General features: G+C 43.1%; 1 protein-coding gene across 5 annotated transcripts in view; it reads left to right on the top strand.

The window, feature by feature from the left end:
• The window catches only part of Tp53bp1 (tumor protein p53 binding protein 1), an 85,265-nt gene that overhangs the window by 2,704 nt on the left and 61,404 nt on the right, over window positions 1-21,157 (top strand). For 4 of the 5 annotated variants that reach the window (XM_021649859.2, XM_060372247.1, XM_021649860.2 and 1 more), the window contains exons 2-5: window positions 13,129-13,314; window positions 13,880-14,064; window positions 14,283-14,376; window positions 14,617-14,701. In XM_021649859.2, coding sequence (XP_021505534.1) covers window positions 13,308-13,314; window positions 13,880-14,064; window positions 14,283-14,376; window positions 14,617-14,701 — 371 coding nt within the window. In that variant the 5' untranslated portion in view covers window positions 13,129-13,307. Of the gene's footprint in view, window positions 1-13,128; window positions 13,315-13,528; window positions 13,548-13,879; window positions 14,065-14,282; window positions 14,377-14,616; window positions 14,702-21,157 lie in introns of those variants that run through there. The other variant, XM_060372248.1, reaches the window with a different exon arrangement.

Below are 21,157 nucleotides of genomic sequence, written 5' to 3' on the forward strand. Positions count from 1 at the left end.
AGATAGATGTAGTGGTGGAGCATGTCTGCCAATCTCTTAGCACAGGAGGCAGGAGGGTTATTAAAGTCAAGGCCAGACTGGGCTACATAGTAAGGCCCTGTCTCAAACAAGCAAAACTTCACCACTGACAACAAAATATATATATTTCAAAGTGCTAAATTATACATATATTTGCACACAGTGCTCCATAAAGAAAGCTGGAGTGTCTGTGTGTATTCTCCAGATTTTCCTTTTTCTTTTTTGAAACAGGGTCTCCCACTTTAGCCCTGGCTGGGATGGAACCAACTCTGCAGACTAGGCTGGCCTGGAACTCAGAGGTTTACCTGTCTCTGCCTTCCGAATGCTGGAGCTAAAGGCATGCTCCAGCATGCGTGGCCAGCTTTGTTTATTTATTTTTGATGTATGTCTGTGTCTCTGTGGTTGTGTCAGCACATGGGATAGGGTAGTCATGGAGGCCGAAAGAAAACTGTTGTTCCAGGTGGTTGGACGCCCCCCAGTGCGGATGCTGGTGACAAACTCTGGTCCTCTGCTAGAGCAACAACCATTCTTAACCACGGAGCCTCTAGCCCTTGTGCCCCGGAATTTACAATGACAGAAAACATATGAAAAAGACTTAGAAAGCTGAAAAAAGAAGAGCAGGGTGTGGTGACACACGTCTGTCATCCTAGCACTTAGGAGTTGGAAGTAGGAAGATCAGGAGTCTATTCCTGGTTACACAGCAAGTTGAAAGCTACTCCGTGCTCCATAACAGACCCTGCCTCAAAAATGAATAAATAAAGGCAAAGGACATTTTAAAGCAGCAGGTTCTTTACCTATTTTGTGTCTAGGTTTAAAATTCTGCTGTAGCAGAAGTTGCATAGTAAAAGTATGTTACTCAAAGGCCCGTCTTTTGGTGTGTGGTGGTTGCAAGTCTTTAATCCCAACGAAAGCAGGTGGATCCCTGAATTCAAAGCCAGCATGGACTACGTAGTGACAACTGTGATGTTGGAGCCCAGCTTTAGTGTTTTATTTAACTATGGACTCCTTTGCCTATCACAGATGATCTTCTAGGACTCCCCTATAACAGATACTGGGTATATCTAATGCCTCTGAAGTATGCATATTGAGGGGCCATTGAATTGTGTAAAATATCTCTAAGGGTCCACCACTGAAGGAAAAGCTCACTGGTGCAAGAGGAAGGAAGACACTGATGCAGACTTTTCCTCAGGCGTGCACCGGCATGGACATGAGCACAAGAAAGATAGTTCAGTATGTAGATTGCTTTCTGTGTAAGCATGAGAACCCAGCTTCAATCCCTGTAATCCACATAAAAAGCCCAACATGGTGGTATGTGCCTGGTATATGAAACTCAGGATCCCTGAGTTTTGCTGGTCAACCTGCTTAACTTAATCAGGGAACCCCACGTCCCAGTGAGGTGTTCTGGGGGGTGAGGGTGTGAATAATCTTCCACAGAACTAGGGTTCAATTCTAAGTACCTATATGGCAGCTCACAACTATCTGTAATTTCAGGGGAACCAATGCCCTTTTCTAGCTTCTGTGGGCACCAGACTTGGATATACTGTATAGACATACACAATAGACAGATAAATAAATTAAAAACAAACAAACAAGGTAGACAACAATCCTGTCCTGACTAGTTTTATGTCAATTTGACATAAGCTACAGTGGTTTGGGAAGAAGGATTCTCAATTACGAAAATAAGATTTCCCTGTGGCCAAGTCTGTAGTGCATTAATTAATTAGACTGATTTGCTCAGCCTGTTGTGGGTGGTTCTGTCCCTGCTCAGTTGGTCCTGGGCCCTGTAAGAAAGCAGGCCGAGTAAGCCAGTAAGCAGTGCTTCTCCATGGCTTCTGCATCAGCTTCTGCCGCCCCCCACCCCCAGTTCCTACCCTATTTGAGTTCCTGCCTGACTTCCTTCTGTGATGGGCTGCGATTTGTCACTGTAAGCTGAAAAATCCCCTCTCTCCCCCAAGTTGCTTTTGGTCATGGTGGGGTTTTTGGCTTCAATAGTAACCATCCTCAGGAAGTCCTCAGGAAGAACACCTGAGGATAACGTCTGGCCTTCACACGTGTGGACACATGCACATTCACCAGCACACATACACAGGCACCGCACAGAATAATTGGGTTGAAAGGTATTGTTGCTTTGGCTGTGTGTAAATCAAGTGGGGAATTCACAGCTCAGGCCTCTATTAAATACTAAAGCATAGTGATGACTTAGATGACTGGTAAATCTAAGGAGCATCTCTGAGGTGTTTCTGGAACTAAATCTGCTTGGTAGTTAAAATATTGAAGTTGTCCTTAAGAGAAAAGCAGAGCTTTATTCTAATTAGACTCCGCCTGCCTCGTGTGTTGGTGGAAAAGGGAAGCATTAAGTCCCAGCTCCATAAGACCAAAGCCAGTTGTGGTAACTCTTACATGAAGGACGCCAGCTTCTCTCTGACTTCTAGCCTGGTGAATGTCATTGGTTGTTCCGGGGTTTGAGCTCCTGAGGCAGAACCTCAGCCCGTTGCTCTGCTAGGTTGCATGGTCTTATCAGCCAGAGAATCCAGCGGGAGCTCAGATTCCCACCCTGTGCTGGCTTTGGTTCTGCCTGCGAAGCATTCTCTATCCAGAGAGGAGAGTGTGGGGTTTCAGGGCTGCTGTGTCAGAGGCTCATCCTTGGCTTTGGGGAGGAATGCTCTGATCATAGTGCCCCCCCCCCCACCGCAGTCACAGGGTCACCTTTCCAGCATGAGCAGATGGCTTGCCTATAAAGACCTGGATGCAAATCCTAAAAGGCACCAGAGACACTGAGATGGGAAGGAACTTTTTATTTATTTATTTATTTATTTATTTTAAGACAGGGTTTCCACTTGTGTAGCCAGGCTGTAGACCAGGCTGGCCTCTAACTCATAGAGATCCACTTGCCTCTGCTTCCTCAGTGCTGGGATTCAAAAGGAACTTTGCATTTATTCCTATGTCTGGTCTTCAGAGGAGACCCCTAATAAGTATTTACTGAATAATTTCTCTACGTATGACTTGTTCTCATAAGCACATGGGTGGAACGCTAGGTTTCGCTTTCTCTTCCAGCACATTGTGAAGAAAAAGACACTTCCCTCTCCTCCTTCCATACTGGATGGAGCGGTGTAGGATCATACACTCTTATTTCGGGGGAATCTGCATACTGACTTTCATAGTTGCTAGGTAATTTACAGTCCCACCAACAGTGTATACGCCCTTCCAAGCAATACACAATAAAACACTATGTTCTCCTTCTGCTACCTTTCATTTCACCATAGGTGCTATGGGATTAAAGACATGTCCTACCCTGGGTTTGTGTGAGTTCTGCGTATCTAAACTTAAGTTCTCATGCTTTCATGGCGAGTAATTTACCACTGAGCCGTCTCCCCAGCCCACCACAACTTTTGTTCGTTTGTAGGTTTTATTTGGTCGAGACAGGCTTTCGCCCAGGCTGGACTTGAATTCATGAACCTCTGCTGAATTCATAAACCTAATGCTGAATTGCAGGCTCTAGCCAACATGCCTGGCTCCAGTCCTCCCTTAGTCTGAGGAAAGCTGACTCTTAACACTCTTAGGACACTCTTAGGGACTCTCTGTGTCTGCTTTTAGTTTTGAGGCCATGACTATGTGAGCCGAATTCTGCACATACACCCCAGAGTATTCATAAAATGTGTTTCTCTTCTTTCACAGAATGTTTGGTACTATTGGTAATAAATAAATAAATGCATTCCTTTTGGTATCACAAAAATCACAAGGATGTTTTCTCTTTCTTGTCAGTTATTTTTTGAAAATTTGTTGTTTGGTTTGTTTTTTTCTAGACAGGGTTTCTCTGTGTAGCCCTGGCTGTCCTGGAACTCACTCTGCCAACCAGACTGGCCTCGAACTCGGGGGTCTACTTGCTTCCACCTCATGAATGCCGGGATTAAAAGTGTGTGCCACCAGCACCTGGCATGATGATCCTTCATAACATGCCTAACTCCCCTTTTCCATGTTACCTTCTGTGGATACCCTGCACTAACCCTTTCATTCATCAGTCTGTGCCACTTGCCTGTCTCTGTCACTCTGTTCAGCCTGTCCCTTTTTCCTTGAATGCTTTGTCCTTAATTTTCATCAAAGGATTTATCTAGGTGTGTTTACCTTTATGTCTCCTTTTATTTGTGGACTATGGTTTTGTCTCCTTCCACAAAGGAGCTCCTTAAACACAGATCCTTCTGTGAAACTGATTTCTAACTATGTGAATTTGTTAACTATGTGAATTTGGGCCAGCTGCTTACCTTCTCTGTGTGTTAGCTTAATTATTTGTAAGGTTTTATAATCATAGGGCCCAGTGGTTAAAAGTGCTTGCTGTTTAGCCTGGCGGTGGCAGCACCGCCAGGACTTGGGAGACAGAGGTAGGAGGAGTTCAAGGCCAGCCTGATCTACAGAGTGAGTTCCAGGAGAGCCAGGGCTACACAGAGAAACCCTGCCTTGAAAAAAACTAAGGCAAACAAATAAGGGCTGGAGAGATGGCTCAGAGGTTAAGAGCACTGGCTGCTCTTCCTGAGGTCCTGAGTTCAATTCCCAGCACCCACATGGTGGCTCACAACCATCTCTAATGAGATCTGGTGTCTTCTTCTGGGGTGCAGGCATACATGCAGACAGAACATTGTATACATAATAAATAAATAATTCTTTAAAAACAAACAAACAAGAAACCAACCCAAAATTTACAAAACAAATGACATGGTTTCATCAAGAAATAAATTATAGGAAACTTTTAAAAAGAAAAAATATGCATGGGTTCTCACACACATGCACTTATAAATTAAATAAACGCAACCAAAAAAATTTTAAAGAATACAAAAAAGCAAGCAAGTAAGCAAAGGGCTGGAGTTCACACTCAGTGGTAAAGAACTTGCAAAGCCCTAGGTTTGATTTTTATCCCCATAGGGAGAAAAAGACACAAAAAGAACACTTACAGATGAAAAAATAAAAAGGTGAAATTAGTGTCACCCAATACAATCTGTACTTCATTTGGAATTAGGAGACAAATTGTGACGTGAAGAAGATTGAACATAGACAGTTTTCTCTTGAGGAGTGTACACGCTAGGGCTGAGGACTTGGCTCGATGGTTAAGAGCACTTGTTCTTGCAGAGGACCTCAGTTCAGTTCCTGGCACCTTCGTGGTGCTTCACAGTTGTCTGTGACTCCAGTTCCAGGACATCCTACATTGTCTTCTGACCTTAGCAGGCATCAGGCACGCACATGGTGCACATACATCCCTGGAAACAAAACACTCATACACATAATAAAAGGATGTTGTGTGTGTGAGAGAGAGAAAGAGAGAGAGGCCTACCCGCATCCATGCTCTTGGGCATGCCTTATTTTTCTTAGGTGCCTTTCTTCTTATTGGTCCTGCTTTTTAAAATTATTTATTATTTTTGTGTGTGTATGGCATATTGCTTGAGGTAGGGGCTTGCCTGTGCTTGCTATAGAGAGGCCTGAGGTTAACGCTGGGTGTCTTTATCACTCTCCATCTTAGAGGGTCTCTCATTGAACCTGGAGATCCATGGTTTAGCTAGAGTGGCCAACAGCGCCTAACTGGATTCTCAGCAAGACCGGCAAATGTTCTTAGCCGCTGCGCTATTTCTCCAGCTGCAAAATGTCTGCTAATAAACTCCAACTCTATCTTTAAAAAGTTGAACACTAAGTCCTTGGTAAGTGCCACGGACCAGCCAAGCTGGGCTCCCTGTGTCCACGGGAGAATCAGGGTTTGGATATCAGGAAGGCACAGTTTCAGGCGAGTTGACAGACAGAGACCACACCGAGATCGGTTTGACTCTGCTGTAATTTTACTGAAGTCAGGCTAACAATTTTATAGTGATTTCATAAGGAAGCACCATAAAGTTGGCATGTTTTCCAGAACATTCAAACTTTTACCAAAGATACAAAGTTTATGTTTTAACTCGAAAGTGTAGCCAAGCATAAAGCAGTGCCCACAAGAAATCTCAACCTAGAAACTTTCTGATCAACACAAACAAGAAACAAAAACCTCAAACTGTGGTTTCATTATCACTGACTAGTGAAGGGGAAAGTCAGGAGCTGTAATAGTCCTCCAAGCCAAGTCAAATACCTGCCAAGGTCTTTTTCTACATTAAAGTCTAAATACACCTTGGTCAACCATCCTCCCATATGTCTTGCTAAAGATTTATAACCTTCCTTAGAAACAAGACGCTAAAGGGAGGCATGCTCAAGCCTGCCGTACTTGCTTCTGCTATTTTTTCCTAAGAAGGAGCCCATTATTTCTTTTTCTATTCCTGTAATACTTTCTAATACTAAATCTGATTCATTACTTATTTTTCTTTTACTCTATTCTTGCTAAAGCTTTTAATAATCTATAAAAAATATATTTCCTTGAATAGTTAGTTGTGCTGTACCAGGAATCATAGAGAAAAATCAAAAGGCTCATTCAACCCTTCATCTGAAAAAGCAGGATTTTCAGAGTACATCTTTTTGGCGTAGATGGCCAGGGGGAACATCCAGGGACTTCCAGGGAGCGGATTCCTGTAGGAAACGTGTCTCCTCGTCTTAGCAGCATAATTTTATCCTTATATAGCACATTTTTATGCTCATATAGACTCTGGAGTTAGTGTGGCAGGTAAAGTTAAGAAATTATTAATCATCATCGCGTGTGTTAATGATGCTTATGTTTAAATGATTTCTCTGTATTTCACTTACGTATACAATGGTTACAAATGAAATTACATGATGTATGGAATTTGCTCAGGAGTCACCAGCTTGGGAGTAGTAAGTTGGGATATAGATGAAATAAGAATGGTGTTTAGGGCTGAAGGTATATCTCGGTGGCAGAATGCTTTGGCAAAGACTTGGGTTTAATTTCTGGGACCTCAGAAAATACATATCAGGCATTTATTGATAGTTGTTGAAGTTCAATTATAAGTGATGGGTTATTTAAAATTTTTTTTTCTATGAAAAATAATGACTCTGGAGGCTCATCATGGCTCAGCACAGCTCAGCTTGGCTCAGCTCCATGCTCTTCTGGAGAACTGGAGTTGGGTTCCCAACACCCATGTCAAGCTCACAACTGCCTGTAACTTCAGCTCCAGGGGATCTGATGCCCTCTTCTGGACTCCAGAAGTGTGCACAAATGTAGCCTGCAGTCACACATACATAAACGTAGGTAAAACAATAAAATTAAATCTTTAATTTAAAGGGATTGGAGTGATTGCACAGGGGTTAAGAGCATTTGTCGTCTCTCGGAGGAACAATGTTCTTTTCCCAGCAGTAACATGGTGGCTTACAGCTGCCTGTTTTAGTTCTAGCCTTAGAAAATTTGATGTCCTTGTTTGGCCTCCTCAGGCACCAGGCATACATGTAGTATACATACATAAATGCAGGCAAGAAACATTCATACACACAAAGTAAATAAGTATTTTTTTAAAGATTTATTTTTTTGTTTATTTGTTTATTTATTTATTATGTACATATTATTCTGCCTGCACACCAGAAGTGAGCACCAGATCTCATTATAGATGGTTGTGAGCCACCATGTGGTTTCTGGGAATTGAACTCAGGACCTTTGGAAGAGCAGTCAGTGCCCTTAACCTCTGAGCCATCTCTCTAGCCCCGTAAATAAATCTTTTAAAAATTTCATTAAAAAAGACTTTGAACCAGATTCAGTAGCTCATGCCTGTAATTTTGTTTGTTTGTTTGTTTGTTTGTTTGAGACAGGGAGGGCTTCTTTGTGTAAAAGCTCTGCCTGTTCTGGAACTCTGTAGACTAGGCTGGCCTCAAAGTCAGGGATTCAGCTGCCTCTGCCTCTTGAGTGCTGGGATTAAAGGTATTCACCACCACTGCCTGGCCTTACCTGTAATCTTAACTCTCAAGAGGTGAAGAAAAAGGGTAAAGGGTTTAAGGCTAGCCTTAGCAAGATAGTGAATTTGAGACCAGCCTCCATTACGTAAGACCCTATCTCAAAGAGTCTCACACACACATATGCCCCTCTGAACTGGATATGGTGACACACAATTGGAGTCTCAGAACTCAGGAGACTGAGGCGGGTGGATCACCAAAAGTTTAGGGCCAGCCAAGGTTACACAGTAAATTTCAAGCTGGAAAAGCTCTATATCAAGGTCATTTTTAAAAAACAAACCAAACCAACAACAGCAACAACAATAATATCAGTCTTCCACCATTAAAAAAAAAAAAAAAAAAAAAGAAAGCATCTGGAAGGGTGAACTTAGTAAGTATTTGCTGGTGAAAGACTTAGTAGAAGAGATGAGTTTAATTTAGGCATGTTGACTTTGATGTGTCGGCTGGACATCCAAATGAAGATATTGAATAAGGAGTTACATATTTCAGTTTAGAATGTGGGAGAAGGGTATGGGTTAAAGAAAATAAGTTGGAAGTTATTGGCATATAAATGGTATGTATCTATGTATGGCAATATGGCTGGATGAGATCAAGAAGGATCTGGATGTGGTAAAAAACGAATGTGATGAAAAACGAAATTTAGAACATAGTAACTCAATAGTTTTATTATAATGGCTTCACTAAATTTGTTTTGATTCCTTAAAACTCGTGCAATTCTTTAATATCTTTAAAAGTTTTTATTTCAGCCAGGCATGTGATCTCAACAGTCAGAGAGGCAGAGGCAGGTGGGTCTCTGTGAGTTCGAGGCTAGCCTGGTCTACAAAGCCAGTCCAGGACAGCGAAGCTGCACAGAGAAACCCTGTCTCAAAAAAAAAAGCTTATTTGTTTGTTTGTTTGTTTATCTATTTATTTATTTATATACCAGTTGCATGGGAGTACCATCTTGCTCAGGTGGAGATCAAAGGACAGCTGTGGACAGCTGTGGGAGTCTGTTCTCTTCCACCATGTGGGTTCCTGGAACTGAACTCAGATCTTTAAGCTCAGTGGCAAGTGCACTTACCTGCTGAGCCATCTTGCCAGCCCTCCTGCAGTACTTTTGTTGAAATTTCAACTGTCCTGCCCCCAGCAGGTGGGATCTCATAGAGCCCAGAGTAGCCTTGAATTCCATACATAGCCAAGGCTGGTCTTGACTTTCTCATTCTCCTGCCTTCTCCCACAAGCTGGAATTACAGGTATGTACTACCACAACCAGCTTCCTATTTCTTACAGGTCGTAAGTTCCTTGAAGATGTCTTTTATTTCATTTTCTCTAGCACTACATGAAAGTAAAACTAGCACCTTGTGTGTAAACACATTGAAATGGGTGAACATGAGCTTGTGGAGAAGTTGAGTTTTTTACTTCCTCCGGGACGTTTGCCGTGTGAGCACATATGAGCTTGGACAAGATGTATTACTGTTCTTGCCACTATTTCCTTCCTACCTCTGTTATACTCATATCAGCCTCCCCTCTTTTCTTTTGCTTTTTGGTGTTCTGGGGATATGCACCACTATATCTGGCTAATTTTGTTTTGTTTTGTTTTTCTTATTGAAAGACTTTCCTAAACTGGTTGTGGTAGCAAACACCTGTAATTTCAGCATTCTGGAGATGGAGGCAGGAGGATGAAAGGTCAACGTCATTCTTAGCTACATAGTTGTGGACAGCCTGGAATAATGGGAAGCTGTCTCAAAATAGCAACATCAAAACTCCCCCACAGAACCAAACAATAAACTTCACCCTGATGGGCCTCACCTCTGCCCCACTTTCTTCTTCCAGGCGAGGGATTGTGCTCAGGAGCCTCTCACCTGTGAGGCAAGCACTCTACCACTAAGCTGCTTTCCCAGCCTTTGAGAGCCAAAGACTAACAGAACTGATGAGGTCACTCAGTAAGTGAAGGGGCAGTGAGGAGATGGGAAGTAGGACCCAACCCTAGACTATGTGTGCACCCACATGCACACACACAAATTCAATTTTTTTTAAATTAAAAAGATGTAGGGATGGAGCACGCTGCCCAGGATTGCTTCTATTGTTGGATTCACAGATATTGGTAGATTGTCCTAGAGATAGGTTAGCCCAGTTCGTAAATGACCTCAGCTGGTTCCCTTTCCTATCTTGCCCTTAGCCATTACCACTTGTCTTGTCTTCTTCCCGTAGATGTGGTGTTGGTTCTCCTGCTTTCTTCACTTTAGTTCAATTACAAGGAACATTATGGATACCTGTAATCAGCGTTTGAGTGGAAATAAATCCTAAAACCAAACAGAGGCTATGTGTTAACCATTCGGCAACTCCTCACTGCTAACCTTTGTAGCTACAGACACTGGGTTCAAATGGCAACTCTTAACTAACGCAGAGACCTTGTACCATTTTGTTTTCATCTCTCTATGCCTTGGTCTACTCATCTGGACCTCTCATAGGGTATGAAGCTATCATGGGGGGATGATGCTATCAGCCCAGTACCTACCACCACTTGGTGAAAATAGTACTACATGCTACTAATTAAAAACACTGGGATATGACTGGCCATGATTCTGTAGGTTGAAACACAACAGAAGGCACCCTACAGGTTAGAATCAATAATGGTTAATTATAGATCAGCTTGGAATACTTTACTCTAGAAGCTTAAAGGGGATGTATGATTGTGTCCCTATTGTTGAATTAAGTGCTTATCAGATTCTCAATGGAGTTCTCTACCAGTGAGGTCCAAAGCTATGCTTTTCATGGGCAACCATTAAGCACATTTAAAGACTGGTCATTGAGGATTAAACTGACGGGGGTTCTTTGGTTTGGAGAAAAAGATTTAAGTCATGTCACATTCATATTTGTATTTTGTTGGTTGAAATTTATTATTGAATTGTAAGGGTCCAATGAGATGATCCCAGCTTGATGAGATTCTCTGTAGGTTTTTAAGATATTAATTAGTTAAAGACAACCTGAGAGGAAATGGTGTTAAGCTTCAGAAGAAAGGATTTAGGTGAGTTAATTAGAAGAAACATTTCCTGACAATGAGGGGTGCTAAGCTTTAAATCGAGGTAACATAGGAGCTGGTGAAATTTTCTTCTCAGGGAGTGGCTTTAGAGGCAGATTAACTTTCTCGGCATGTGAGGTGGCCAAAGGAGAGATGAAGCTGCAAATGGAGGCGCTGATGCTTTTTTGCAGGGGCCTATCAAAGCTTGGCCTCACCTAGGTATAATCAGTTATAACCCCAGGGGTGACCATTCTGCCCGTGTCTGATCTTCTGGGATAACTTAATGATTAGTTTAATTGCCACACTGCCTAACAAGGAATTCAGTTTTTCTTAGCAATACTTTCTTAAAAATTATTTTAAGCCTTTTGATTTATTTAATAGTGGGAATGGTTCAGGTTCATTTAACTCAATCATGTTTATTGAATTTTAACGTGCTCTTCTTAGTTTTACGAGCTGAACTTTTTAGAGAGTTATTCTGATTTGATTTGTGTGGGCTTTTGCTTGCATGTATGTATATGCAGTGAACATGGAGGCCAGAAGAGAGCAGGGAATTCCCTGGACCTGGGGTTATGGGAGGTTGGGAGCCACTCTGTGGGTGGTGGGAATAGAACCCGAGTTCTCTGGAAGAGCAGCCAATGCTCTCAACTGCTAAGCATCTCTCGTCCCTAGTTTTATGCATGTTGATGAACATTTTTTTTTTTTAAACAGAAAAGTAAGCAGAAAGATCTGTCTCATTATGTCTCAGTAGGGGAAGGAAAGATGCAGCATCAAATTGGAGGAGAATAACAACACAGTGACCCTGACCAACATCAATTTGTGTGTTCCTAGACCTAGTTGGTTTCTTCCCTCTGAAGCTGAGCAAACTGAGCCACTTAGTGCTCTGGGATAGTTGATGCTTGACACGGATTTTCTTTTCTTTTTCTTTTTTTTTTTTTTTTGCATTGATTTGATCTCTAGTACTCAGTAGCACCAGAAGTAGAGAAACGCAGGAGTCAATCATGAATGATTTTAGGATTACAAAGTGAGATGTATCCCACTTTGTATTTGGGTCATTTCTGTGCCACCTGTAAAACATTCTAGGACCAGAATTTTAGTTATAACAATAACAGATGCTAGATTTTTCAGAACAATTTCATTTAGGCCAATCCTTTTGTTCTCACACCTAATGTATATGAAGACAACGTGTTTTGGGTTTGGGGTTATGAAAATATGAACAAGTAATTTATAGCAGCAGCAGAAGAAATGTACCCTCTAAGGTTAGCTTATTTCAAGTGCTGAACTGGGCATTTAAAGCAGCTGAGAACCATGCATGGGCTGTGCCTAAATAATTGTGAGTCTGGCGTAGAGAAAACTACCTCCAATTTAATGCCTACTATGTATATACTTGGCATTGTGCTGGGTGCTTTCCCTACTGACAGCTGCTTGGTTAGGATTCTAGCCCAGATCCAGCAGCTATTTAAATTAAAATGACAACGAAACCACTGTATGTCTCTTGGGCTCAGTTCATTAATAGTTGCCACAGCTGCCACGCCCTTTATAAGACCCTGACACCATAATTAGGATAATTAAATCTCTGGGCCCGGATCCTTTAGGTCATTGAGTTAGCAGGGGCGACAGCTGTTCTGTTTGCCACTAGTTTGAGAATCACAATACTCGGTTCTTTCAGTGCGAGGTGCAAAGCATGTGGGGCTGCTGCAATCCCATGAAAGAAAGGGCAGAGAGACACAAATAAGAAGCTTGAAAGAGAGTAGGAACAAGACTTACTACTGGAGCCTTCAGACAATGTAAAACAAAAAAACAAAAAAACAAAACAAAAAAAAAAAAACAAAAATACCAGAGACGTAGGGTGGGAAAATCGAGGCTCTTTAAATTTAGGCAGAGGTCTGCAGAAGGGGTTCTGATCGCCACTGGCAAACCCCAGAGTCTTGTCTCTTCCATTTCACCATCTCAAATACTACCTATCCTCAGTTCCCCTCCTCTTTGCCCTTCCTATGGAAAACCAGAAGGCTCTCTTTTTCCATGCAAGTCAGAGAAGGGGCCGATACTCTCAACTCTGAGTGGTGCGCACCCTCGCTCGTCCTTTAGGCAGGGCTAATTTATTTTCTGCCCTCTCAATGTCCCTTCAGTTCAAGGATACTGTCATTCTGGCTGTCTTAGGGGGAGGGCCTGCGACGTCCATGCTGCCATGGAAACGCGCCGCCGTGTTCCTTTTCTTGCGCGGGGGCGGGCACTCCACATTAGCCACCTATCAGCCGCAGGCGTTCCTGAGTGGCGGACGGCAGCAGCGAATGGGCGGCCCGATACCGCGTGACGTGACGGAAAAGGGGGAGCTCGCGGCCGGTGGCGACGGTGGCGACCTGGGGATCGACCTGGAGGGGCCTGGGCACCGTGCAGAGACCTCTAGATCCAGCGCGAGGGACCTCCCGCCGGGATGCCAGGTAGCGCTGGGAGCAGAGCGGGGCGAGCCGACCGCGGAGGCCCCGGCGGCAGGCTGGAAGGGCTGGCTGCCCAGAGGGGGCGGGGTGGCAAGCATGGCGGCGGTGACGGGGATGGGGTTGGAGGGCCTGGGGAGGGGGTAGGGAGGCGGCCACCGCGGTGGTGCCGAGGCCGCGCACGGGCTGTGGGCTTCCCGCCCGCCGGGGTTACCAAAGGCTCTTCCTGGGGCTCAGAGGTGGCAAAACGCTGCGAGAGTTGTGGGAGGGGGATGGAAAGGGGCGGGGAGAAGAGGTGAGGAAGGAAGCTAGGGTGTCTGAGGGAAGGTGAAGAGAAAGGAGGGAGGGAGGGACCGAAGGATCCAGAGGCTCGTCGTAAATACGGAGAAAGGAGAGGGGGGGAGTGTAGCTGGGAAAGTACTTCGAGCGATTGCAAATACATGCTACTCAGAGGGGCCTTAGGCTGGGCCCTTCCATGCTCCCGCACTTCCGCCCCGTTATTTAGTCTCAGATTGTGTGAGGAAGGCTGTGGGATTACTCTCCGAACTGATCTTTTGTTATTCCATTCCAGGGGAGCAGATGGACCCGACTGGAAGTCAGTTGGATTCAGATTTCTCTCAGCAAGACACTCCTTGCCTGATAATTGAAGATTCTCAGCCTGAAAGCCAGGTTCTGGAAGAAGATGCAGGTTCTCACTTCAGTATCCTGTCTCGACACCTTCCCAATCTGCAGATGCACAAAGAGAACCCCGCATTGGTGAGTGAGAGATGGCCGATTTGAAAACGGTCGAGCAGAGTTGGGTTCTCATTTTTTTGACCTCTAATCCAAAACTAACCCAGAAAACTTCTGTGTTTAGGAGACCATTATCTTTTGAATGAAGTTGGTGGGAAAAAAACAAAATCAACACATTCGCACACACAAAAAAGTCCATTATGCACTACCTTGAGAGTCTTACATGAATGTATATTTTCTAGGATATTGTGTCAAATCCAGAACAAACAGCTGCAGAAGAACCAGGAAAAAGTAATAGCTCATTCAATGAACATCTGAAAGAAAAGGAAGCTGCAGGTAAGCAGTCTGAGGCTTGAATCTCCTTTTCAGTGTTTCTGGTACTGTTGGAGCAGAATGATTTAAATATACGCTTGAGCTGCTGTGTGTCAGGAAGCCTAGTGTGTTCTCTGGTGCACAGTAAGCCTTTAGAAACTCAGGAGTAGATTAGTGTTGCCTAAATACCTGAATTTGCATTAAAGTTTGGTGGCGAATGTCTTTTCGGCTAATATCCAATCACTATTATTTTTTTTGTTTCAGATCCTGTGGATTCTTCTCATTCGGGTACATGTGGTTCCATCAGTCAGGTCATAGAACAGTTACCTCAGCCAAACAGGACAAGCAGGTACACTAGTGTTTGAAGGAATTGATTTCAGTTTATTATTCAATCAGCTCTTACCTGTACCTGTTGACTTACTCCAAAGATAAAGAGATTAATCTTGTTTTTGTGAATTAGGGAGTGGGCTTTGGGGCTTGGGTAGTATCATTTTAGGACAGAACTGGGAATTGAGGCTTTGTGTAAGTACAATGTTCAGACTGTAATGTAGGCCCTAAGGAGTGTTTAGTTTTTACTGTGTCTCATGCACATCGTGATGGTGGTATCCTCTGTGGTAAGTGACACTGACTTGGGACACAGTCTTAGTTAAACTCTAAAGACATTGTCCCCTGCGGGGAGCACTGATGGGCAGAGAAGTTAGAGGATTTGTTTGCCTGGGTTAAGGGAGAGCTGTTTTTTCTGGCTCCAAGACTTTGCTTTCTTACTGCTCAAAGTTTCTCAGGCTTCTGTCCCAGTTCTTCTAAGATCAAAGGACACAGACAACTTTAGGAGTCTTGAGGTGGTAGGCTGAGAGAGGAGATAGGCCATCTTTGACATGGTTACAACTGTTGCTTTCCCTAAAAACAAGAGTGCTTTTTCTGGTGTGTTTTTTATTGTATGTGAACCTGGTTTTTCCCTCAAGTGGAAATGGATACTTTTAAACAGCCTGCACACTAGCGGGCTCATGTTGGCCAGTGGGTAAGTTTTATTAGGTTTATAATGTTAAAATGTATTGGAGGAGTTTGAATTTAAAAATGGGAGTCTGGTGTGGTCTTGCACAACTTTATTTCCAGTGCTGCTGGAATCACTTATCTGTGATTGTGCTGTTTGTAGTTTTTTTAGACCGATTCTCATTCTATAGCCCAAGCTGTTCTGGAACTCACTGTGTAGTACAGTCTGACCATCATGGTGATCCTACTGTCTCTGCCTCTCAGTTGCTGAGACTACAGGTGTGAGCCACCATGCCTGGTGCCACTCATCTGTTATCTCTCTTTGCTTTGGTTTATAGTGTCATTGAGGAGTATGTGCCTGGCCCAGATGTGCCTTTATGGCTTTAACCTGGGGTGCATGGTGGGGACAAGAAGTGGGCATACCGCTTTGTAAACACAGCAGTGCTTTTTGGGACAGTCCATGCTGTGTTTCCTTTATTGAATCGATGTGTTCTCGCTCTTTAGGTAAATAGAGATTTCTATGGTTGTGTTGCATAGATGCTCAGGTGCTGTGTGACATATACTGTAGAGGGCTTTGTATCATGGGGCTTGTAACTTGGTAGTGGAGACCTAGTCTTCATCTCAGTCCTAAGTTACAATTATGGTCATTACAAAGAGAACCAAATACAAGTAATCCAGTGGGGAGCAGAGGAATACTTCTTTGAGGAGCACAGTCTAAACAATAAATGCGAGTGTGTTAGTCACAGGTAAGTGGCTGAGGAGTAGCTGCCGTGTGAGAGGAAGCTCTTTCCAGATAGCACACTTCATGTACAAAGGCCACGAAGCTGGGGAGAGTTCGAGGCCGATTCCAAAAACAAATATTCAGAACACAAGAATATGCACACAGCACATACAGTACACACATACACACACATACCACAAACAAGCACACATTCACATAGAATTTTTCTAAGCAGCTATTTTGAAACAAAAACTAACTGCTTAGGAAAATTCTTTTTCTTTTCTTTTTTTTGGTTCTTCTCTGTGTAGCCTTGGCTGTTCTAGACTCACCCTGTAGACTAGGCTGGCCTTGAACTCACAGAGAACTATCTGCCTCTGCCTCCCTCAGTGCTGGGATTAAAGGCATACACGACCATGTCCGCTAGAAAAATTTTTACCATAAAATTACAAAAAAAAAAACATAATAAAAATTCTTCTTTTACCTAGTGTTCTGATGATATAAACTGATGTTTCTAAATAAAGACTGCCCAACTATATAATATGGAAGAAATGTATTTATTTTTATTTTCCCATCAAATATTTAAAAATTATTTTTTTGTGTGTGGGGTCAGGTATACACATGTACCCTGGAGGTCAGAGGACAGCTTACAGGAAGGAATCGGTTCTTTTACCATGCAGATTGTGGGGCTAGAGCTCAGGTTAATAGACTGGTGGCAAGTGTCTTTATGGACTGTCATCTTACTGATCCCAAATATTGTCATTTTATTTTATTTTTTTGGGAGGAGTTTCAAGACAGGGTTTCTCTGTGTAGCCCTGGCTGTCCTGGAACTTACATGAAAGTAGATGGCTTTTTTTTTTTTCCTATCAGCATAACTCCTGGGAGATTCATCAGGGTGTATTAGCAGCTTCTTCCAATCTGAGTAGTTTCAGAGTGTATCAGATAGGCCATTATTCATGGGTTGAAGCATTTTTTTAAAGTTTTTTACTATTGTGAATAAAACTGTTAAGAATATTTGTGTAGATTGCAATGTTTTGTTTGTTTATTTACGTCTGTATATGTGTGGGTGTGGATATAGAGGTCAGAGGACAGCTTGATTTTCTTCTACCATGTGGATCTTGGAGATTGAACTCGATTGTCAGGTTCAGTGTGTGTGTATAAATATGTATGTATATTTACACAAAGGTCAATACGATTCACGCTATAGCTCTGCTGGCCTGGAACTTACTGTGTAGGCCAGGGTGGCCTTGAATCCACAGATCTACCTCTCTTTGCCTCCTGAGTACTGGTTAAGGCATGGCTACCATGCCTGGCACCTCGTGCAAATTGTTTCTGTGAATATAGGCTTTCATTTCTTTAATAATGCCCCGGTTTTTAATTGCTTGGGCATGTGGTACTTGCGTTAGTTTTTTTTTTTTAAGTACCAGAGTGTCCTAGAGCATCTGTGTCATCCAGCAGTGTACCAGTGCTCAGTTTCAGTTCTCACTAGCTGTTAATGTTTGCACTGATTTTGTCTTTAGAGGTGCGCAGGGTTGAACTTGAGGTTCAGCCATGCCAAGCAGTGTTCTATCGGTTTTACTCCCAGACCCTTCACTATTTATAAATTATCATATATATGAATTAAAAAAAATTTTTTTTGAAAGTGTCTCATGTGTCTCAGGCCAGCCTCAAACCTCAAGCTCACTGTGTAGCTGAGAATGACCTTGAACTTATGATGTTCCTACCTCTATCAGTTACTGGAAATGCAGGCATGTATCACGTGGCTCCATTTGCATGCTACTGAGGATGGAATCCTTAGCTTCATGCACTCTAGGCAAGCACTTTCCTTACTGTGCCAACCTTCTTCACTGTTTTTGTTTGAACCGTTCTGATAAGTGTATAGTAATATCTCATTGTGCTTTGAATTTTCATTTTCCTAATGTGGTTTAACCTCTTTGTGCTTTTTTGCCATCTGCCGTCCAGGGAAATGTCTGTTTATGTCTTTCGCCCATTTTAAATTGAATTATTTATTTTTCACTTGCCTCTCCGCCGACCCTCAGATTTGAACTTGGGGGCCTTGTTGCATGCTAGGCAAGTTCTCTATGATGCTGAGCTATGGTCTTAGCTCTATTAGATCTTTTTATTTATTTATTTTTGGGGGGAGGTTCAAGACAGGGTTTTTCTATGTAGCCCTGGTTGTCCTGGACCTCACTCTGTAGACCAGGCTGGCCTCCAGCTCAGGGATCAGCCTGCCTCTGCCTCCTGAGTAAGTGCTGGGGTTAAAGGTGTGAGCCGCTCCTCTTTCCCCTCTTATGCCTGGAGAGTGCTTTGTAAATTCTGGATGTAGTCCTTTGGGGCTATGTGGTTTGGTTTGTAAATATTTTCACTATGTGGTTTGTCTTTTCATCTCTTCATAAGGTTTTTCACCAAGCAAGTTTTAAATTTTTACGACATTTGTTAAGTAGTTTAATGGAATAACATGAGTAGTTTATTTTAAGAAGTCCAGGGTAGAGCTAGATGAGGAGTGAGTGAGATTCTGAGGTCTGAATATAGAAGATGGAACATGAGCAGGAAGGAGGAAGTCACAGTTCCGGTTTTGTTTGAGCAGCTAGGATGCAGTGGTTGCTTAAGATGGAGAAGAGGAGACTGAAGGAGAGGCGGTTCAGGTGTAGACGGGCTGAGAGGCACTAGAAGTGGAGATGAACAGGTTGCCCGTTTGACTGCGCTGTAGAGTCATAGGGATAGTGCAGTACTTAAAGCTTTGAGAGCCGGGTTGGTGATGCACACCCATGACTCCAGCACTCTGGAGGCAGAGGCAGTAGGGTCATGGTGAGTTCAGAGTCAGTCGGAGCTACATGCTAGGGATAGGCTGGGCTATGCAGATTGAGAGGTTTTTTTTTTTTTTAATTTTAAAGATTTATTTATTTATTATTTGTGCAGTATTCTGCATGCATGCCAGAAGAGGGCACCAGATCTCATTATAGATGGTTGTGGGCCACCATGTGGTTGATGGGAATTGAACATAGGACCATTTGGAAGAATAGTGCTCTTAACCTCTGAGCCATCTCTCCAGCCCTCAGGTTTTTTGTTTTTTGTTTTTTTCTCTTTCATGTAGCCCCGGCTGTCAAGGAACTCCCCTAGTAGACCAGGCTAGCCTCAAACTCACGGAGATTTGCCTGCCTGTGCCATTCAAGTGCTAGGATTAAAGGCATGTGCCACCACTGCCTGGCCAGATTGAGACTTTCTTTAAAAAAAGAAAAAAAAGTCCAAACTGAATCTGAGTAAGGAATTGAATACAGCTGGAGAAGAGGGCCTGGGGCTGCTGGAGCTCACCTCCACTTAGATGTCAGGGACATAGAATTGCCGCCAACAGACAGAAGGCTCAGGCACATGATTTTCAATGTCTCTTTAAATTTTTACAAAATGTTATTTGTTTTTATGTGCGCATGTGCATGCCATGGCCTTGTCTGGAGGTCATTGTAGCTTGTGGAAGCTGGTTCTCTCTTTTTACCATATAAGGCCCATGAGTAGAAGTCAGGTTGCTACTTCCGCTGTGTGGCTTCAGGGAACGAACCCACGTAATCCGGCTTCATGGCAAGCACCACTACCTGATGAGCCATCTTACTGGCCCAGAGTTTTCCATTGTATTTATTAAGCCAGGTGGTGGTGGCACAACCTTTCATCCAACACTTGGGAGGCAGAGGCAGGCAGATCTCTGTGATTCCCAGGCCAGCCTGGTCTACAGAGTTCCAGCACAGCCAGTGCTGCACATAGAGACATTGAGGAACTAAAACAATCTGTTTTGACTTTTCCTTAAGTGTACCTTCCTGTGAGGGTTTGTGCATGTGTGTTTGGTGCTAGTGCATGTCAACGGAGGGTTCCCTTGGAGCTAGAGGTGCAGTTGTGAGCTACTTGAGATGGATTTTGGGAACTGAACTTAGGTCCTCTGTAAGAGCAGTGTATACTGTTAATCACTGAGTTGCCTCCACAGCCCAGGTCCTTATTTTAAAGAGATAAAAGGAGATAAAAGGACCTTCCATCCTTTCCTTGTATGTGTATACTTTGTAAGGGACTGACATGGGATAGATAGTACGTACTCCTTTGTCCCCCAAAAGTAATGATAGCATCTTAGGTGACTGTGGTACTGTTAACCCACCTACAGAAACATTAATTCCAAGGGCTGCAGAGATGGCTTAGCAGGTAAGAACACTTGCTGCTCTTGCAAAGGACCCAGGTTCGGTTCCCAGTACCCACATGGTTCAAAAACATTCCTAACTCCAATTCCAGCAGATATGAAACCCTCTTCTGACCTCTGCAGGCACATGAATGCATGTCGTGTGCATACATACATGCAGATAAAACACTGGTATACAGAAAATACACACAGACAAGTAATTCCATACTAATAATACAATTTAGATTTAGACTTTTCTAGTTGTGTCAAAGATGTCTTTTATATTATATTTGACGTATTTATTGGATTTAGGATTCAGCATAGGTTTACATGTTATGTTTAATTGTTTCAAACTTTTTTCTTTTTATTTATTTATTTATTTATTTTTGAGACAGGGTCTTTTTTTGCAATAGAAGACTTTTTAAAATATTTTTTATTTTTAAATAATTTATACATTCACTTGTATCCCAGCTGTAGCCCTCTCCCTCTTTCCCTCCCAATCTTCCCTTCCCACCCTCATCTCCTCCCTGCCCCCTTCCGAGTCCACTGAGAGGGGGTGTCCTCCTCTCCTTCCATCTGGTCCTAGCTTATCAGGTATCTTCAGGATGGTTGCAATGTCCTTATCTGTGGCCTAGCAAGGCTGCTCCTCCCTCGGGGGAGGGGAAGCTCATGAGTTCATGTCAGAAACAATTCGTTTTCCCCCTTACTGGGGAACCCACTTGGATACTGAGCTACCATGGGCTATGTCTGAGCAGGGATTGTAGGTTATATCCATGCATGGTCCTTGGTTGGATAAACAGTCTCATAGAAGACCCCTGTGCTCAGATATATTTGGACCTTGTGGGGCTCCCTCTCCCCTCTAGGATATACTAATTCCTCCTTCCTTCTTCATATGATTCACTACTCTCCGCCAAAGGTTTGGTTATGGGTCTCAGCATCTCTTT

Source organism: Meriones unguiculatus, chromosome 18 (genome assembly GCF_030254825.1).
Source record: "Meriones unguiculatus strain TT.TT164.6M chromosome 18, Bangor_MerUng_6.1, whole genome shotgun sequence".
Classification (NCBI taxonomy): domain Eukaryota; kingdom Metazoa; phylum Chordata; class Mammalia; order Rodentia; family Muridae; genus Meriones; species Meriones unguiculatus.